Below are 21,489 nucleotides of genomic sequence, written 5' to 3' on the forward strand. Positions count from 1 at the left end.
TGGAGATATTTCCCAAGGGAATACTTTCTTCCACCAGCCTTGCACTGACGTCTGCGTGTGAGTGGCTGCCTCCTGGGCAGGTACTCACATGCGTTGTGGGACAGGGTGGCTGACATCTTGCTGGCTGTCCAAGGTGACATTTGACCAAGCCTACAGCGACAGCACCTTATCACGGATGGTGAGGACACAGGAAAATACTCAATTCTCTCAGGCTTGGATACAGCTGACAGTCTGGGTAGGGCAGTCAAGACCAGAGTGGTACTTCAGTGCTATGCATGAATTTACCCCATGGGCTTCTCTTAGGACGTTCAACAATCCTTGATGGGTATGCCCCTTGATGGTTCTAGGCTGTTTGGCGAGTAGGTGGACTCAATCCTACAAGAGTTCAAAGAGAGCAAGACTACTGCTTGCTCTCCAGGCCTAGCTCTGCCGGTTCGGCAGTTCCACCAGCAATTTTTTTTTTTTTTAAACTTTTATTTGATAGAAGTACATACACACAGCTCCTCGCCTACAACCCTGGGGCCGGCAGCAATCTAGGGCAATTACAGCAATGAAACAAGAACAACATGCTATAGCGTCCCAGCCGGACTACGCCCCAAGCCTGCAACCTCCCTGCATCCCGCCTCCCCACCACCCGAGAGTGTAGAGCGACTGTCGCCATGTTGCCATGCAGTGTGTAAAGGAGTGTGTATGTCTGCCACCCGAACTAGAATCTAACTGAACTCCCAATACCATCCCGCCCAACCCCTCCCCCTCCTCCGGACAGCTTATGCGCCTACCTCTACCACTACCCTGCCATGTAGATTCGATGCATCCCTCTACTTAACTCAACACCTACCTCTTGCCCACTCTACCCATCGCCCATCTCCTCCCGCCTGACCCTCCGCACTAAGCACCCCCTGTGTCGGTGATCGCTATACGTCGTGTGCCCTTCTAGTGTCCCACCAGGCCCCGATGTGTCAACTGCCATCCCAATCTAGGTTTAGGGGATTGTACACCCGGTCCTCCTGTGCCTCTTCACCTTCCTGCCTCTCCTCCCTCTCCTCCTGAGCTGCGTCCGCAGCATCTTTAGTGGATCTGTAAGTCAGGTACAGGTCCCAAAAATTTCTGGGTCTACTAACTGGAGGTTGTAGCTCACTATACAGCTGCGTCTGAGTGCAGCCGAACAGCATATCCCTGGCCCACCCACGTTTGGTCGGGAGGGGACCTCTCATCCAGCATTGCGCCACCGCTCGCCGAGCCATCAGTAACCCCAGATCTGCCATGCGGCGTGCCACCGGGGGCAGGACCTTTGTGTGGCCCAGTAACGCCAGTGCCGGGTCCACCGGGAGTTCCAGCTCAAGTATCCGCCCCAATTCTAGAAATATGTCTTCCCAGAATTTGTTAATGCCCGGGCAGGACCAAGCCAGATGCATAAAGTCAGCCACCTGTGCGTGACAGCGCTCGCATTCAGGCGTTTGTCTGAGCCCATATCTGTGTAAACGTTCTGGGGTGTAGTACACTCTCTGCAGGAATTTAAAATGGATAAGTCTATGCCTGGCGTTGAGCGACACCTTCCTAGTGTTTAGGCAGCAGTATTGCCACATTGCGTCATCAATCGATGTGCCAAGGTCCCGTTGCCACGCCAAGCGGGCCTTCGAGACCGGGGATCTCTCACTGTGCTGTCCCACCTTATAGAGCCGCGAGATCAAGTGTGTCGGTGATGGCGATTTTATGACATAAGTCAGTTCTGGAATATCGGGCGGCTCGGCCATGGCTGGTCCCAACAGCTCGCGTAGCGCCGCGCGGACCCTGTGCAGGTGAAAGCGGTGCAGCAACGTCCCCGAGTTACGGGAAGAGGCAACCTGTTCCCATGTAATGACCTTCCCGTCTCTGAACAGGTCTCCCAGCTTCAAAATGCCCAGGTATTTAAGGGCGCGCCTGACCCCTTCCTCCCGCAACGGCGCCAGCCAGCCGACCCATTCAATCGGGGCAAGTGGGGAATATAGGAGAGTACATCCCTGTCTCTTAGCCAACGAATGCCATGCATGGTTAGTTGATGAGATCGAGTCCAGAAACCCCACCCGACGCGTGGCCGGCTCGAATACCGTAGCCGGTGGGGGAAGAGGGTCCGTGAATAGGGTCTCGAGCACCACATGTGGGATATTACGATCCCCATGTATCCATGTGTGTAAGTGGGTCGCCTGCGCGATCCTGTAGTACCTCTCCATATCCGGGGCACCCAGGCCACCTTGATCATATGGTAACGTTAGGACCTGCCACTGGACCCGTGGCTGTGCACCTCCCCAAGCCAACCGCGTGAGAGTCTGAGTCAACATTTTAAAGAAGACCCTAGAGAGTATCACCGGAATATTGTTGAACAGGAACAAAAACCTCGGAAGCACGATCATTTTCATTAAGGCGATGCGGCCAGCCAGGGACAACGGAAGTTTACACCATCTGTCCACATCCTCGGTCAATTTATGGCAAGCAACTCCATAATTTTCCCTCACCAATATATCCGGGTCCGGATGTAGCTGTACGCCCAGGTATCTAACTGGGTCCTCAGACCACTGGAGAGGATAATCCATAACAAATTTCTTGGTTACCGGGGAAAGAGGGAATGCTACCGATTTCGTCCAGTTCACCTGTAAGCCAGACAACGCGCCAAACTGGACCACTTCCCTCAGTACTGGGGAAAGGTTGAGCTCCGGGTCTCTCACGTAGAGGAGCGTATCATCCGCGTACGTAGACACGCAAATCTTGTAGGAGGGGAAACTGATGCCTTCGTGGCTATGATATTCTCGCAACGCACATGCGAGGGGTTCTGCTACCAGTGCATACAATAACGGGGATAGGGGGCAGCCCTGCCTAGTGCCTCTGCAAATATTGAAGATGTCCGTGACTCTGTCCCCTATACGCAGCCTGGCCTTAGGTTTGGAGTATAAGGCGCCTATCATTTGTAGGAAGGGCTCGCCCAACCCCATCTTCCTGAGTACTCTCGACATGAAGGGCCACTCCACGGAGTCAAATGCCTTCTCCATATCGAGGAAGACCGCCAACGCTTTGTTCTCCGGTTTCACATGCTGCATCGTTCCCAGCACCGTGCGTATGTTGAACGTGAGGTTCCTGGACGGAATAAATCCGGCCTGCTCCGGGGCCACCAACTCCGGGGCGAGCAATGCAAGACGCGTCGCCAAAACTTTGGCATAGAGCTTCGCGTCAACATTTATCAGGGACAGCGGCCTATATGAGCCACATTCCGTGGAGGGTTTCCCAGGCTTCAGAAGCGTCACTATGAGTGCTTCCCGCATCGTGGCCGGCATGCTGCCCTCCCTGCATATGTCATCAAATAGCGCAGAGAGGTAAGGCACCAGTTGGTCCTTGAAAGCTTTATAGAAGCCCACTGTGAGCCCATCGGCCCCCGGGGCACTACCAGATCGCATGCTCTCTAGCGCCTCCACTATTTCCTCCTTTTGAATGGGCATCATGAGGAATTCCCTCTGCGAGTCGGACAGCTGTGGCATTTTGATATAACTTAAGTAGTCGTCTATTGCCTCTTCCATTCCCTCCGATCGTGATCTATATAGAGAGGAGTAGAATTGCCTGAATTCCTCAAGTATCAGCCCCTCTTCAGTAAGGGTCTCCCCCGAACCCGACACCAGTTCTCCCACTATCAATTGGCGCCTCTCGCCCCGGACCATTCTGGCCAGAAGAGAGCCAGGTCTATCTCCTTCCCCATAAGTGCGAGCGGTGGCATATTTACCCATATGACGCACTTCCCTATCTGCTTCTTCGTTAAAGTCCATCACCAGTAGTTTAATTTGCTCCGAGGCATCACCCTCCGGTTCCGCCCGCTGCCTCTCCTCCAGTTCAGAGAGCTGAGTCTCAAGGTGTTTGAGTCTCTGCCTAATCGCTTTCAGGCCACCGGAGTGTTTGGCCATGGCAACCCCTCGGATGCATACCTTAAATGCCTCCCAAAGCGTTTGGACGCTGTCCACCGTGCCCACATTAGTCTCGAAAAAACCGTCTATTTCATTTGCCAGTTCACCCCGGAAAACTTCATCCAATAGGGAATATGGGGGAAAACGCCACGTAAAGGGGGGGATTCTGCGTGCCGGCGTCTCCAGAATCAGGAGGAGGGGGGAGTGATCAGACAGGGTGCGTGGCAATATCAGGCAGTCCCTTACCTGATTGGAGAGGCGATGCGATGCTAACCAGTAATCTATTCGGGTGTGGAGTGCATGATAAGCGGAGTAGTGTGTGTAGCCCCCTCTAGAATGGTGTCTACTGCGCCACACGTCAAGGAGATCCAACTGTACCAATTCAGTCCGGACCACCTCCGCAGCCGCCGACAGGGCCCGAGGGGGTCCCGCCGACCTGTCCAGATTTGGGTCCAGCACTAAGTTGAAGTCCCCACCCCACAGCAGATTAGAGTAGTCATATGATTTGCACCTCCGGGCCAACTCTGTGTAGAAATCCAGGCAATCGTAGTTCGGACCGTATACATTGGTCACCAATAAGTCATGCCCTTTACCACGACACCTGCATATTACATAACGGCCTTCTGTGTCCGCCTCGAGGAGAGTCAGTGTGAGTTTGGAGCGTGGATTGGCCCATGTGAGTGTCCCCCTTGCATGGGTAGTGAAGCCCGCCGCTACACTACAGCCCGCTACGCCCTTATGGGACAACATCTTGCTAGTAAGGGGCAAATGAGTCTCCTGCAGGAGAGCGAGGTCTATGCGGTGTCTGCGTAGATAGCTAAGGACTTTACGTAGTTTTCTGAAGTCATTAAGACCCCTGACATTCCACGTCAGCACTCGCAGGTGCTCCGGGCCAGTTCCCGGTGGTGTACCAATAGTCTCAGCCATAGCCTTGTCGTGTGAAATAAGTAATGCAATAATGTCGTACCAGGCACAAGTGACCCGGGGGGATGAATTCGAACAGGCAGTGTAGTATGGAAATGGAGGCAGCGCGCGCAGCAGGATTAAGCCAAATATCATGTAGATGCGCAACAGCAGTCAAAAAAAGGAACAACATGTACCCAAGCAAAACCCCCAACAACCCTCCCCCCTCCCACAGCAGACCCTCCCCAACTCGGCCTGACATGTCCCCAGCCCACCCAACCCTCCCCAGCAACAAAATCAACATCTCCGTGTGCTTAGCGCTCAAGGGCGAAGGCAGCAAGGCAGCTCGAGCTCAGTGTACAACTCTCAATTCCACCACCCGGCTCTCCCCCCCCCGCCCAGCGCCACCCAAAGATCATCAAAACATCAACCCGAGGTCCGTTTCAGTATACATCCCCAGTAACTTGTGACTGCTCTTCCCCCTCCCGCCACCCCCAATGTGTTAACCGCAGCCTGACTTCTGGCAAGCTAGCCAGGGGTGAACCAAGCCTGTATTGGGGAGAGTTCACAATTAACTGTCTGTACCATGGAACCCCAGCCCCACTTATCTGGTACCACGTCTCTGCAGGTATCATCTACTAGCACAGTTCCCTCCCGACCTGAAGGGAAAAGACCACGTTCTGAGTCCATCGTTCTCCAGTCGTCGTGGCCCTGGTTCAGTCCTGTTCATCCATTGGGCCTCCATCCGCCTCCTGTTGAACAAGTGGTAGGTCCCCTTTCCGCTCCCTCGCCCACGATTTCATGGCCTTCTGTAACTCAGCAGGGTCAGTGAAAAAATGCGAGTGGCCCTGCCTATTCACTCTTAGCTTCGCAGGGTACAACATTGCATAATCAAGCCCCATGTCCCTGAGGCGCTTCTTATGTGGGGCAAAATGTTTTCTCGCCTCCTGCACCCTTGCCGTAAAATCCGGAAAAATGGAGATCGCAGAACCCTCGTAATGCAGGTCACCCTTGGCTCGAGCCAACCTAAGTGCCGTGTCTCTGTCTCGGTAGTTTAATAGTTTAGCGATTACTGGCCGGGGGGGAAACCCCGGTTTAGGTTGTGGGCCCAGCGTGCGATGTGCTCTTTCTACGACGAACATCGCGGAGAACACTCCGTCACCTAAAAGGGTAGTAAGCAGTTTCTCCACGAAGAGTTCCATCTTCCCCGTCGATGTCGTCTCCGGAAGGCCGGTGATGCGTAGGTTGCAGCGACGTGACCTGGCTTCCAAATCCTCCGTCTTGTCCTGGAGGGTTTTGATGAGCGTCTCCGCCCGCCTTCTCGCCGTGTCCAACTCCGTCTGGCCCTCCTCCACCTCCGTGATCCGCCGCTCTGCCATGTCGTGGCGTTCCGAATGCTTGTCGAGGCGCTCCGCCATGCGGTCCATCCGGTAGGACATGGCGTCTATCTTGGTACCCAGCGCCGCGAAATTCGATTGAATATTCTGCTCCATGGAGCGGAGCATAGACTTAATGTCGGTGTCATCCTCTCGTGCTTCGACCGCAAGTGGCTCTGCATCTCTCGGCGCCGGGGAGCTTTGTACTGGCAGTCGCCTCTGTGAAAACGGGAGCTTGCTCTGGGTCCTGTCGCCTTTCCCCATGCTTGGTGGCGTCGTGTGCCTGCCTCGCGCCACAGGTGGGAAAGCACCAGTAACAATAGGACTGTCCCTGCGCAAATGGATTACACGAGGTTCCCAGCTGGCGCACTCCTCTCAACCAGGACTCAATGCGCTACTCCGGCCTCCACCGATCCAGGAGGTACCCCCCCGGTGAAGCAGCCGAACAGTCAGTGGAGGGAGACACCAGAGACACCACAGTCCCAACAGCCAGAGCCGACTCCACGTCTCCGGAGATGCACCGTAGGGAGGTCGCCCCTAACGCAGCCACCCGCCACTCCCACACCCTCCTACCGTGAACACTCGATCCAGGCACTGGTGGTGGAGCCCTCCTCAGCGTCCGCTATGTTCGCGCCAGAAAATGGCGGCCCGCGGCCCTCAGCACCCCGGTGAGCCGGGCTCTCCCTTCGCCGTGCGGGTAATCAGCGGCAGCAGGCAGCCGTCCTCGGACACACTGGGTGACGCTCTCCCCTTCCCGCCGCGTCCACTGCAGCCTGTGGCGGAATAGGGGGGCCCGTCCGCGGGCGGCTCTCACCCCGTGGCCGCACGTCCACTCACGCAGGCCGGCCAGGCGGATCACCTGAGACCGCGGTCTTGAGGCCTACCCGCCACACCAGCAAGCAAGTGTCCAGCCGTCTGACACGCCCAAGTTGGCCCTCCGCGGTCAGTCCGGACAGTCACCCGGGGTGCCGGCAGCAAGTCGGGTGCCGGGGGTTCCGGGAAAAGTGGGTCGATGTAGGATATTACAGGATTATAGTGGTGGCGCCGGCGGAGCCCGGGAGCTAGACGTCCATTCTCCGTGCTCGCTGGCCACGCCCCCCAGTTCCACCAGCAATTTCATTCCTCTCGATGCTTCAGTAGAGGCACCACCCATGAGAGATTCAGCAGCAACAGGAATCTCAGCACTTTTGAGGTAGACATGGGGTCCAGCAGACAGCATCCAGGCCCCGAGGAGCAGCAATCTATCCAAACCTCAGCCCCCTGTCCCACAGCTGCTGCAACCCCCTTTAATTCACACTCAGCAGCTCACGATCACTTAGTGGGAGGACGTATCACCTTCTACCTCCCTGGATGGAGCGGCTTCACATTCGACCAAAGGGTGCTTCAGTTACTCCTTACACTTCCTTGAATATCCCCAGGGCATGCCAGCCACACTACAATACCTTCCGGATTACCTCTTGTCCTAATATTCGGCAAAGTTCAGACTATCTTGGCCAAGGGAGCCATAGAGAGAATGCGGTATCAGACAGCGGGACTGACAGTTACTCATGTTATTTTCTGGTGCTGAAAAAGGACCGAGGCCTTTGTTCTATTCTAGATCTGCACCCTCTGAACTTTTTCCTCTGGACGGACAAGTTTGAGATGCTCCCCTGGCCCAAGTTCCTTTGGGCCTTGACCCAGGAGACTGGAAAGTGACCTTGGATTTGCAGGACACCTATTTTCACACTCCCATTATGCAAGCATAGAGGCATTACCTGTGGTTTCAAGTAGGCCATGAGCATTTTTAATTCTCCATACTCCCTTTTGGCCTTATCAGTGCACCTAAGATGCTCACAAAGGTAATGGAGGTGGTTGCAGCACATCTGTGGAGATTGGAAATTCCAGTCTTCCCATACCGCACCGACTACTGAAGAGGGGCTACCTCAAGCAGTCGTAAGTAACCACCAGACGACAGACGACCTGGTGACATTGTTAGGATTCCCACCAACGAGCCAAAGTAACATCTGACTCCTTCACAACCACTTCTCTTAATTGAGCTGTTGTGGACACAGTGCTTTTCAGAGCTTTTCTTATACCTCAATGAGTCTAGGACATTAGGAATATGATCCAGATGTTTCAACCTTTGGCCCGGGTCTCAGTGAGAGCAGCTATGAGGCTACTGGGCCTTTTGGCCTCCTTCTGCCTACTCATAAACCACACCAAGTGGCACACACAGGCTCTGCAGGGGGCTCTTAAGTCTGAGTGTGCTTAGCACCATGGAAATCTATAAGAGTCCATCCAGGTGCTGTAGGAGATTGAGAAAGACCTGCAGTGGTGGATGCTTGTCCCCAACTGAACCAGGGGCAGACCTCTCTCTCTACCCCACCCAGACGTAACACCCCTGCTGGATGCATCGTTGCATGATGGGGAGGCCACCTGGGAAAGGTGATGATCAAAGGTCTCATCTTTGAGGGAAACTCACCTCCACATCAACGTGCTGCAGCTGTGAGCAATTTGCTTGCCATTTATGGCGTTCTTCCAAGGGGGGGGGGGGGCAGGTGCAGGTCATCAATGACAACACTACTGCTATGTGGTACAGCAGCAAACAGGGCAGAGTAGGTCCTGTTTCAGGAGGCTCTATGTCTCTGGAAGTGGCTGACACTAAGGGACATTTCCCTGATTGCCCAGCACATTGCAGGATCTTTAAATGTCAGGGCAGAAGAACTTAGCTGCCAGTGCCTAGCAGATCACCATTGGCAGTTACACCTGGAGGTGCAATAGGGCATATTCCAGCAATGTGGAGAACCCTGGTTCAATCTATTCACCACCGAATAGAGGGCAGTGTGTCAAGAATTTTGAGTGTTGCTGTTCCCACTGCAGTACTTCCTTGGAGACACTTCCCAGCTCAACTGCAGCTCAGGACTCCTGTTTGCCTTTCTGCCCCCATCTCTCATGCCCAGAGTGCTGAAAAGATCAAAACAGGGCGCAAGTCATCCTAGTGGCCTAAGACTGGGCGAGAAGAGTATGGTACCGGGAACTTCTGGCCATGAGCATTTGTCCTCTGATCAGGCTGCCCCTTCGGGTGGACCTCCTGTCACAGAAGCAGGGCTGAGACCTACACCTGAACCTGCACAACCGACACCACCATGGGTGTAGATTGAATAATAACAGTCGATGGCCTTCAACATGCCTCCTGAAGTGGTAAGTGTTATTTTGGAAGCCAGGTGTGCATCTAATAAATACATTTACGCAAGATACTGGGAGAAGTTTTGCGCTCCATCCGTAGAATGCACAGTTGTCGGATATATTTTTAACCCACCAACACCTTGCTATGGCAACAGTTAATGGTTACCTTTCTTCCTTCCTATGTTTGCCAGATCAGCTATCACTTTAGGACTATCTGTTGTGATTTGGATCAGTCCCTTAATGAAAAACATGTTCCGCCATCTCCTTTCATGATACTGCAGTGGGAATTTAAACCTGATTTGTACCTACCTGACGTGCACTCCCTTCGAACTGATGCACAGCTGTTCAATTAGTCTCCTCATCATCAAGGCAAGGATCCGGGATGGATCTGACGCAGGGCCTCACAACGCCACCTACTGACATACAGGGGAATTGCTATGAAAGTTTTCAGATCTAGTCTAGCGCCCAGGAAATTCACAATCTGAGGTTAGATAGAGTCCCTACCAGAAAAAGTGTTACCATAACTAAATACCTTTTTCTTCTGTGCTGACTGGGCCACCAGGTGAACAGAGGAACAGGGAAGTAGTGGGCTACTTGTCACCTACCATGTACGCCATCCTGGCTGCAGCCCTTTATCTTCCCAATGAGAATCTCATCCAGAAATGGGTGAAATACCACATAGCGAAAGTGAACTGCAAAAAAAAAAAAAGATATAGGTCATGGGTGAACAAGACCTAACAGATCCAAGGATAAAAAGAGGCATGTATCCAGTGAATGCAGCAACAGCACCTTCCCTGCAACACTTTATCAATGCTTTGAATATCGCTTGGTCACATTTCTTCTATATTAAGAACTTGATTTCCTTCACTTTTATAACGTGATATACATACAAGTTGACCAGCCATGCCAAGTGCCATGCGTATTAGGTTGGACTAATGCATTTGGACTTTTTTTAGCACCATCACAAGCAGCCACCTTTGTCATGCAATTAAATCTGAGCTGTGTGTCGAGTCTTTTTGCCTCGCTCTGGCTGCTGGAATAATTTCTTCCGCTTGGCCACATGCAGTGAAAAATGACTGCTCCTGGGCCTGTTTGCAAGGTGGTAGGTTTTTTGTCACAATGACTGATAATACGAGAGCTCAGTTTCTGTGGAACTAAACTTCACTGGCCTGGCGTTACTAATTTCCAGCCAGGCCGGGGGGGGGGAGGTTTGGAGGGAGGGGGGGGGGGGGGAAGCCGGTGACTGGCTCTCTTCCTGGCCCTGATTGGGTAACTAAAGCTCGAGTGAATCTAGTTTTACCCCACTTGCTGATGATCTAGCGCATCCCTCTGCCAATTTTCCTGTCTGTTACAACACATGCCTCAACCTTTCAATGTTGGTGCAAAATACTCTCTTCACCTCCCAAGAACCACTGTCAGAATCACCTCACACCACACAGGCACTTAATTTTTCCAGCAAAGTAAGTAAGATACAAAGTTTATTCAAGTCCCTGCCTGTCAAAGTATGCTAAACCTAGATCTTTATCATCATGCTTGATTTGGTGTTGCTTCTCTGCAGTGCATAGAAGTGCAACTGCCCATGGTCTGACTGCTAGGTCACTAATACGGGGCTATACCTTGGGTGTGCATTGCAGAGCAGTGATGGTTGGCCCACCATGATGAAAACAATTACAGTAGTCACTGCTGCTCACTGTTCATATATTTTCCAAGTAAATTTGGATGGTAATCCAATTTTCACAGTTAGATAAATAAACCCTAACATAATTAAGCAATAGTTACTGTAATCAAACAATGCCTTAACACTGAGAAAATGAGCAGGTGATGTCACAGCACTAGCACCCCCTTACGTTGGAGAGGTTTGGCTTTACCCAACCCATAGCATCGCAATGGCCTGCAATTTAACGTGTCCCTGTACTGATCAAAGCAGAGGTGCATGGGGTGACAATAACAACAAACACAGGGTCTCACACCCATGAAAGAACAATGCCACAACTAAACACCTGGGATCCTGCAGCACCTTTGTTGCTATGAATCTGCAGTATTTCATAAAACGACCTGATCCTGCAGTATGCTCTGCAGCACCTCAAAACCCGAGTGTTTGCAGGGCACCTGACTTCTCTGTGCCTGCGGGTCCTATACCGGTCGAATTCCAAAATCTGCAGCCCTGCGCTATGAAAGCGAATGACCAAAATCAACAAGGGTGAGATGCGAGTTGAGGAATGCAAGTAGCAGCGCATATGAGTCGCAAGGAAGTGGATAAATCCTACTCAAATGTTATTACTGGGAAACAGAGCATATAGCAATCCCAGAGTGTGTACAGCATAATATTGATCTCACAGAATGCAATTGTTTTGCAGTCTGGTTTGCATATTGAAAGTAATTGGGAATCCAACCAGAATTTAGGCATTACTGTGAAGAGAATGATGACGGAGTCAGACTTCTCAGTTCTATCTCCCTTTACCTCTTCCACTGTATCCCCTGGGGGCCGGAAGGGGTGATTCAGTAAGAGCATCGACAGTGGAGTTTGACATGGCCTGAATGACTAGGGGATGGATGGTTCTCGGCTCACCTGCCACAACAAGTCTAAAGTATTATCCAAGTAATGAAAATTACTCAGGCAATCACCATCATTGCCGCAATTCAGGAAGCACGTCAAGACCTGGCTATACGACTGAACTGCAGACCCACCTCCCCCCACACTTAGCGCCTTGAGAACCCCACAGGTAAGTAGTTGCATCTTATAAGATTACTGAATGATTGATTGATTGACTTTGGTGAACACTCTAAATCCAAAATGAGGCACAGGAGAACCAATGGAGAGGACAGCTGGAAGACCAGGCACTGGACTCCAAGAGAAGACTTGCTTTGTTTGTACTGTCAAATGGTTTCAACCTGAGTAACTTACTTGGTTGATCCATTTCATTTAATCAATTATGACTTAGAAGCAGCCTATCCTAAAAAACAGTATTACTGTCTAAGGACACAGATCGTCAGGTCTGTGCAACTTGAAGTATAACTTTTTCTGTCAGTTTTGTGAAACCTTAGCTGCAGTTCAATTGTTAAAATGTGATTGCCTGAAAGATCAGAGTAACGTTGTGTCGAATGCGAACACCAGAAAAAACAGAAGCTTCAAAGGTAGCTGGACTGTTTAAGACCAACGTGTGTATCATTTGGTGACTTGAACCAGCCCTGGTAACTAAGACAAAGCTTTTGAGTCCATATAGCCTGTGAAGGAGTTCAGCTGTGTATAGCTAGAGTTTGTGGTTCTGTGTAAGTTTTAGAATAGTTTTGCTGTGTGAGACCCTTGAAGTTCAGTGTCCCCACATTGCATCAAAATCCTGACCTTTTTTTGGTGAGAGGACAGAAACCAGATTAAAGTTTGATCTCAGAACAACACCTTTGTTTAGGCCAACAGACACCCACTAAACTGCAAAAGAGCAATAACTTCCACACCCTTGGCATTGTGCCACAACCTCCTGAGAGTGTCAAACAATTACACATTGACGAAGTGCGCAAACAGTGTCCTTTCGGTAAGTCTAATGGAGAGCAAGCCAAGAAAACCATTCAAAGTCAGGTCAGAAAATAGGCTCCACCAGGCCCATGTCGGAAAGATCTGATACGGTTGGTAGAGTCCCTCTCTTGGCTCTATCTGGGTCCCTCTGAGCCGCCCCCCCACCCCCAACAAGTTGAAGCAAGGGCCTCTCATGGGCACACACCACCTCAGCGCAGTCACAGTTCTGACAGCTTTTGTCATGACGAGCCTACTGGTGTGACAGAGTTCTCCTCCAAGGCCTGCGTACTGGGCGTCCCCACCACCAACGTCAGATCTGTCTCTCGGGCTAGGATATCATATCGATTTGTGCTATGCACGGAAACCTCTGCCACCACCTGAGCCCGCTCTGTAGCGGCCTGCTCTTCTGAGGGGCGAGTCCACAGACAGAGAAGGCAAGGGGCAACGAAGCTCACCCTTACACCAGCCCAGCTGATCGTTCTCTTCTGGTCCAGGCAGATTCTCAACACCCTTGAATCTCAACCACACCCAGGACTTCCCCTGGTGTGGAAAGGAAGTAGGTCACATCAAAATCCTCCAGTACCGTGGAGTTAGTTAGTCCTATAAATATAGTTCCATATTAGAGCTCTCCAACCTCTCAGGGAAACCCAGAAAGTGGATATTGTCACGCCAGGAGCGCCCTTCTGCACCCTCTGCTTGCGCCTTTAGCTTCTGCACCGCCACCTGTATGGTCTTTCAAGTGGTCCTGCATAGAAGTCATGGCAGGCCGCAATGATGTCAAGGAGGATTCTGCTTTGTCTATTCTATCCACCAGTTTGGCGATGGCTGCTTGTAGCAGACCAGTTTCCACTTGTATCGTCCCTAGTTGGAGCTCCATGGCAGTTTGAGTCGTGAATTGCTTGTAAACTTTTGTCACACATCCGCGTGTTTCTCTCCAAGGACGTTTCCATAGGCGGATCAGGTCCATCGGCGTGGAGGGGGTGGTCAGCATGTCTATGATGGATTTTGGGGGCGGGATTTAATGTCCTTATGACGGACCATGAAAAGTCCGCAGGTGTCTGCCGGTTTGGGTGGTGGTGGGAGGGGTTGGGGTAATGGGTGCTACACTTTTGCCGGCCAGATGTTAGACTAGGCGCCTTCAGCAAACACTAGACTCCAACGACTTAGTCAGAGCAGTGTGGGCCTCTCTATGTCCTCTGTATGTCGTGGCTCATTGTTCCCGCAGTTTTGGTGCTCCCAAATCCTGAGCCCCCTCCATGTATGTTCAATCTGCAGAGGGGCCTGCACAGCCCAAGGAAGCCTCCAGGGTGCCACTGCTCGTCCGACGGCCAGAGGCCTGCACAGACTACCCTCCAGACATTGCTACAGGGCGCCAAGGCCTACCACCCATCAGAGCCCCTCACCATTGCACTCTGGGGGCATCTCTCGTGGCAGTTGCAGGCCAGCGCAGGAGCAAGCCCCAAGTCGCCTTCCTTCTTCCGACACCTCAGGGTAGCTTCTAGGTCATAACCCGGGGAGACATGCAGGCCATCCCACCTCTGTCTCGTGGGTGAGGCCCGTGCCCATGTCTCTGCGGGGCAAATTGCGCCAATCAGCCCCCACACGCACCCCAAGTGCCCTCGCTAAGCAGTGGAGGCTCCAGTGGGTCTCATCGGGTCTGGATGACTGTGGATGGGCACAAGCTGAGTTTGGATACTCACGGCAGTATGACAGCACCCGGCACCATGTAGGTAATGCCCTTCTGTATTTTATATTATTATGTGGATAGAACAGTTCTGTTTAAGCTTTGAATGGAGTGAGACCTACAGAGCGATTAACTGCGTCACCCTGGCTAAAGAGGAGGGCCGAAAGGGGTCCCGGGAGATCTCGTTCACTCATCAGACTCAGAGAATTGGGCCACATATATTTACAAACTGTTAAATGCACTACTCAGGGCGCAGAGGTCCCACCTAGCGGGAAGGCAGCAGAGTTTGTCCCAGTTTACAACAAGCATTTACAATGCAATGGTCTTGGCATTGTTAAAGTTAGAGCTACTGGCATTGCTCATGACATTATTTTTATTTATGTTTTTTTTTCAAAAACATAAATAAATGGCATTGTCATTTACAATGCCAATAGCTTAATCTCTCGCAAATGCGAGACCTATTCCATTTGCACCCACACACACAGCCATCCACACAGAGCCACCCACACAGAGCCATTCACATAGAGCCACCCACACACACAGAGCCACCCACACACACAGAGCCACTCACACACACAGAGCCACTCACACACAGAGCCACACACACACACACACACACAAAGAGCCACACACACACAGAGCCACACACACAGCCACACATACACACACAGAGAGCCACACACAGAGCCACACACACACACAGAGAGCCACACACACACAGCCACACACACACACAGCCACACAGACACACAGCCACACACACACAGAGCCACACACACACAGAGCCACACACACACACACACAGAGCAACACACACACAGAGCCCCCCCCCACACACACAGCCACACACACACACAGAGCCACACACACAAAGCCACACATACACACAGAGCCACACACACACACACAGAGCCACACACAGAGCCCCCCCCAAACACACAGAGCCCCACACAAACACAGACCCCCCCCACACACAGAGCCCCACACACACACACAGAGCCCCCCAGACACACAGAGCCCCACACACACAGAGCCCCCCCCCCACACACAGAGCCCCCCCAAACACAGACCCCCATCGCACAGAGTCCCACCCCACACACGCACAGAGCCCCCCCCCCCACACACACACAGAGCCCCCCCCACACACACAGAGCCCCCCCACACAGAGCCCAACACACACACACACAGAGCCCAACACACACACACACAGAGCCCAACACACACACACACACACAGAGCCCAACACACACACACACAGAGCCCAACACACACAGAGCCCAACACACACACACACACACACACACACACAGCCCAACACAAACACACACACACACACACACACAGAGCCCAACACACACACACACACACACAGAGCCCAACACACACACACACAGAGCCCAACACACACACAGACATCCCTCAGTCTAGGTCAGCCACACGCCCATCTCTGCCCAGTAACGCCCCAGGGAACAGAGGCAAGAAAAAACTATGACAAGCGGGGAACGATCAGAAGCAGGCAACAGAGGCAAGAAAAAAAAACGATCAGAAGCAGGCAACAGAGGCAAGAAAAAAAACGATCAGAAGCAAGGAACAGAGGCAAGAAAAAAAACGATCAGAAGCAGGGAACAGAGGCAAGAAAAAAAACCAATCCGAAGCAGGGAACAAAGGCAAGAAAAAAACGATCAGAAGCATGGAACAGAGTCAAGAAAATCGAGCAAAAGTAGGGAACAGAGGCCACAGAGCCACACACACAGACACACAGAGCCCCACCCCCCCCTCCACACACACAGAACCCCCCACACACACAGAGCCCCCCACACACACAGACCCCACACACAAACACAGACCCCACACACAGCCCCACACACACACAGAGCCCCCACACACACACACACAGAGCCCCACACACACACACTCACAGAGCCCCACTCACACACTCACAGAGCCCCACTCACACACTCACAGAGCCCCACTCACACACACACAGAGCCCAACACACACACAGAGCCACACACACAAAAACACACAGAGCCCAACACACACACAGAGCCCAACACACACACAGAGCCCAACACACACACACATAGCCACACACACACATCCCTCAGTCTAGGTCAGCCACACGCCCATCTCTGCCCAGTAACACCCCAGGGAACAGAGGCAAGAAAAAAACGATGACAAGCAGGGAACGATCAGAAGCAGGGAACAGAGGCAAGAAAAAAACGATGACAAACAGGGAACGATCAGAAGCAGGGAACAGAAGCAAGAAAAACAAGCATTTACAATGCAATGGTTTCGCCTTTGGAAAAGTTAGAGCTATTGGCATTGTAAATGACAACATTTGTATTTATGTGTTGGTTTTGAAAACAGATAAATAAATGGCATTGTCATTTATATTGCCATTAGCTTAATCTCTCGCAAATGTGAGACCTATTGTACCCTACGGACGAGCTCAGCAGACAGCAATTACTACCACACACACCCAGAGCCACACACCCAGAGCCACACACACACACACCCAGAGCCACACACACACACACACACCCAGAGCCATCCACACACACCCAGAGCCATCCACACACACCCAGAGCCACACACACACACACACCCAGAGCCACACACACACACACACACACCCAGAGCCACATACACACACACACACACCCAGAGTCACACACAGAGCCACAAACACCCACACCCAGAGCCACACACACACACACACACGCAGAGCCACACACACCCAGAGCCACACACACACACACACACACACACACACCCAGAGCCACACACACACACACACACACACCCAGAGCCACACACACAGAGCCACACACACAGAGCCACACACACCCACCCAGAGCCACACACACCTACCCAGAGCCACACACACCCACCCAGAGCCACACACACACTCAAGAGAGCAAGCACAGCGAGGGGGCAGGGAAGCAAGCACAGCGAGGGGGCAGGGAAGCAAGCACAGCGAGGGGGCAGGGAAGCAAGCACAGCGAGGGGGCAGGGAAGCAAGCACAGCGAGGGGGCAGGGAAGCAAGCACAGCGAGGGGGCAGGGAAGCAAGCACAGCGAGGGGGCAGGGAAGCAAGCACAGCCAGGTGGCAGGGAAGCAAGCACAGCCAGGTTGCAGGGGAGCAAGCACAGCCAGGGGAAGGGGAACCAGGGGGCGGGGGAGCAAGCACAGCCAGGGGGCGGGGAAGCAAGCACAGCCAGGGGCAGGGAAGCAAGCACAGCCAAGGGGCAGGGAAGCAAGCACAGCCGGGGGCAGGGAAGCAAGCACAGCCGGGGGGCAGCTTCAAGCATGGGGAGTAACTGACGGTGAGTAAGCTGTTTTCTGGGCTAGTTCGTTAGATGCTTACCGTGCCGCGAGAGCGGGGACGGGGCTTCGTGATAGGAGAATAAAGACTCTGCAATGGACAGAGGCTGGTAATCTATAAGAGCGGCATACGTGGCATTGTGTGAGGAGTTGGGCACGAGGTGACTGACTCAGTGAAGTCCGTGAAGGGAGCAGTCTCACTCACTGGAAGTGCCCCACAGTTCCTCGTCTGAGCAGTCCATCCACACCTCTGGACCGTCTCACCCCAGCGCAAGCTCATTCTTGCGCCCCAGCAGCGCCCACCGTGGGTTGCCTCTCCAGCGATGCCCAGTCTCACTCCCTTCCAGTGCAGGGGTCTCTAAACTGGTTATGGCCTCTTCTGGTCTCCCCCTGCACCCCCCTCCTGCCACCCCACAGGAGAACCCCCAAGTCTCACTCTCCAAAAACGAAATAAGGCACTCTCCTTCCAGATGTGTCCCTCTCCGTGCAGTGCCATATTCCACGTGCACCACTGACTATTATTACAGTACTCAGTCTCATTCACCTTGCAGCCCCCCACCCCAAAGCCTAGAAGCAGGGGTTGCCTCACTGATTCCGCAGTCCTCGGTTTAATTCCCCTACTGACAGTCGTTCCTTCCCGTAGCCCCTCACCCTCCGCGCCGCAGCCCCACTATTCAGCAGTGTCAGTCCCCGGCTTTCACTCTCTAGCACGGCCAGAGATTTACCCTCACAGCAGCGTGCCAGGCTGACTCTTCCAGCACCCTCCAGAGCCCCCTGTCCACTGCCCTGGGTTATCTGCGCTGCAGATCTCCTGCCTGAGTCCCCAGCAGACCCCAGCATCACTCACTCAGCTGTACCCCATTCTCTCTCAGCAGTCACTCTCTCTCCCAGAAGTCCCCTAAACTTAGTGCGCCAGCAGGGCCAAGAGCTCGCTCCCCAGCAACCTGAGTCCCCCGGCAGTGCATTATTCTCACTGACCCAGCAGTGCCCGCAGTCTCACTCTGCAGTGCACCTCCATCCTCTATGTCCGAGCAGGGACCACAGCCTACCCCCACTTCAGAGCAGTGCCACTTTAATGCACGCTGCAGTGTCCTTATTTGCCTTTACGCTTACTCTGAGGACGGTGCCGAATCCAACTCCGGTACCAGTGCCCGAGTCTCACTCCCCCTGCCGCCAGTGCACGAGTCTCACTCCCCCTGCCCGCCAGTGCCTGAGAGTCACCCTCACTGCCCAGCAGTGCCCGAGTCTCACCATCACTGCCCAGCAGTGCCCAAGTCTCACTCCCACTGCCCACCAGCGCCCGAGTCTCACCCTCACTGCCCAGCAGCGCCCGAGTCTCACTCCCACTGCCCACCAGTGCCCGAGTCTCACCCTCACTGCCCAGCAGTGCCCGAGTCTCTCTCCCTGCCCGCCAGTGCCCGAGTCTCACTCTCACTGCCTACCTCTGTGTCACTCAGGTGTCTGCGCTCTCTACTTACCACTGCAGTGGCCCCAGTCTCACCCTTGTCACACTGCCCCTCTCTAGTCTCACTTGCCCCTTGAGTGAATCCAGCTGTTGAGCAGCGACTTCAGACGTATTAATTCACTCACTCATACCCGTAGTATTCCCTCTCCCCACAGCAGTGAGTCCCTCCCGTCCGGTACTCACACGAAGACCCCGAAGAGCAGGGCTCGGACGCCCACTTCCAGCAGCAGCTCCCGCATCTCCGGTCCCTCGGCCGGCGATCGCAGCCGCCCTGCTCTCACAGCACACCCGGCCCCATGCGCAGCCCGCGCCCCAGCCTCCCCCGCCGCCCCTGGCAAGGAACGGGGAGAGGGAGGGAGCAGGAGGGGTGGAGCTACGAGAGGAGGAGGGAAGGCGAAGGATGAGGCTGGAGGAAAGAGCGAGATGCGAGGGGAGGAAGCAGAGGTGACGGCAGGAGGGGGTGAAAGAGAGGAGGAGGGGGTTACAACCAATAATGTACAGTCTCCTTGCAGTGACAGCTGGGCTGCCACACACCTGCAGATGAAAGGCCTGGGCGCGAGGCACGGATCGCCCACAAGGACCGGCCATTGTGTCGGGTGTTAAAGCGGACCATGCCATGAAGGCTTCTGCCCGGCCACCATCTTCGGAGAAAGGACCAAAACAGACCTTAAAAAAAAAAAAACACCGCCCATCGCTGCATGACGTTCTAAAAGGGGCGGGATGAGTAAAAATCGCCGGAACGCCCACGAATCAGCTCCGGCAATGACGGACAGATCTCTCTTCCAATGGCTAGCCTCCATTTATGGAGCTAGCCAATGGAAGAGCAGGCGGGACAAAGCCCCCGTACTGTTCTAACATAAGATTTTGCCTGCGAACGCCAGGCGAAACCTAAAAAACGATCAGAAGCAGGGCACAGAGGCAAGACAATCGAGCACAAGCAGGGAACAGAGGCAAGAAAATCGAGCAAAAGCAGGGAGCAGAGGTAAGAAAATCGTGCACAAGCAGGGAACAGAGGCAATAAAAACACAAGCACAAGCAGGGAACAGAGGCAAGAAAACTTACCGGCTCAGGGGGAGGGGGGGGGGGAGTCTCTCTGTTGCACGTCCGGTCTCCTTTCCTCACTGGTAGGCTCCCTCCGAAACACCCCTGAAGTCCCCGAGTTCTGGAGACCGAGCTGTGCCTACCGTGGTGCTGCAGCAGCAACCCAAGTTGCTAGCAAGAGGACGTGGTGGCCTGCGAGGGATCCCATCTTGCCAAAGCAGTCCCTGCTCCTGACGAGTAGAATTAGACTGCAGATAACTTCCTCCGAGATGCGGTCCCGTTGGGTAACGGCTGCAAGGATGCAGGCAGGGAACGGACGCTTTGGGGGAAATGAGCGAGTCGTTTTGAGGCGCAGCCCGGAAACAGAAACGCTGTGCCCCTCAGCGCAGCGGAAAGTACCTCTAAAGCTGCGGTGTCGGAGTCCGTTCACCTTCCAGCGGGTTACGGGCTCTTCTGGCCGCTTCGGGAAGGCTGTCGGCACACTGACGGGCCCGAGTCCCGGGACCTGCCCCCTGCACGAAGGCGGACACTTACCGACGCTAGATGATAAATTGGCTGGGGCCAGGGTCCTCTAATACCAGCCTTTGCCCCCTGGCTGGTCTCACCAAGTTTATGCATTTTAAGTTATCTTTGATATATTGTGTCCGCACTCACCGTCCGCAGGGTCTAGGCACACTTCATGAACTTAATCTCGCTTAGTATGTATTCTTGTTCCCTCTTGCTCTTCTACAGCGGCAGGACAGGGATCTCCCGCCTCTGCTTCGAACAGAAAGCACCTGGTGAACTCTCCAAAGCTGGCAGAAAGAACGGGAGAGGGACGGGGGAGAGGCGAGGTGAGCTTGCATGTAGTGCTGTCGCTGCAGTAGGGAGGGTAATACCGGGACTGGTGCAGGTCTCTTCTGCGTTTCGCGTTTCGCTCTGCCTCACCTTGTGTATGGTGTGGCTGGACCTGGTTTATTACATCACGAGCTCCGTATGTGTTCCGCCATTTTCCGATTACGGCGGCCAACTCCTCCCGCTCCGAGGTCCCTCTCCGATTTGATCACACCCTGGCGGCGCAATCCCCCGAATTCGTCCCGCTCACCACGTCGACC

General features: G+C 53.5%; 1 protein-coding gene across 2 annotated transcripts in view; it reads right to left on the minus strand.

Annotated features, from left to right (window-relative positions):
* POLR3H (RNA polymerase III subunit H) overlaps positions 1-21,489 on the minus strand; it is a 182,010-nt gene that overhangs the window by 61,324 nt on the left and 99,197 nt on the right. For both annotated transcript variants that reach the window (XM_078683152.1, XM_078683149.1), the window contains one exon: positions 9,973-10,059. In XM_078683152.1, the coding sequence (XP_078539278.1) occupies positions 9,973-10,059 (87 nt within the window). The remainder of the gene's footprint in view (positions 1-9,972; positions 10,060-21,489) is intronic.

This window comes from Lissotriton helveticus, chromosome 1_1 (genome assembly GCF_964261635.1).
Source record: "Lissotriton helveticus chromosome 1_1, aLisHel1.1, whole genome shotgun sequence".
NCBI classification, from domain to species: domain Eukaryota; kingdom Metazoa; phylum Chordata; class Amphibia; order Caudata; family Salamandridae; genus Lissotriton; species Lissotriton helveticus.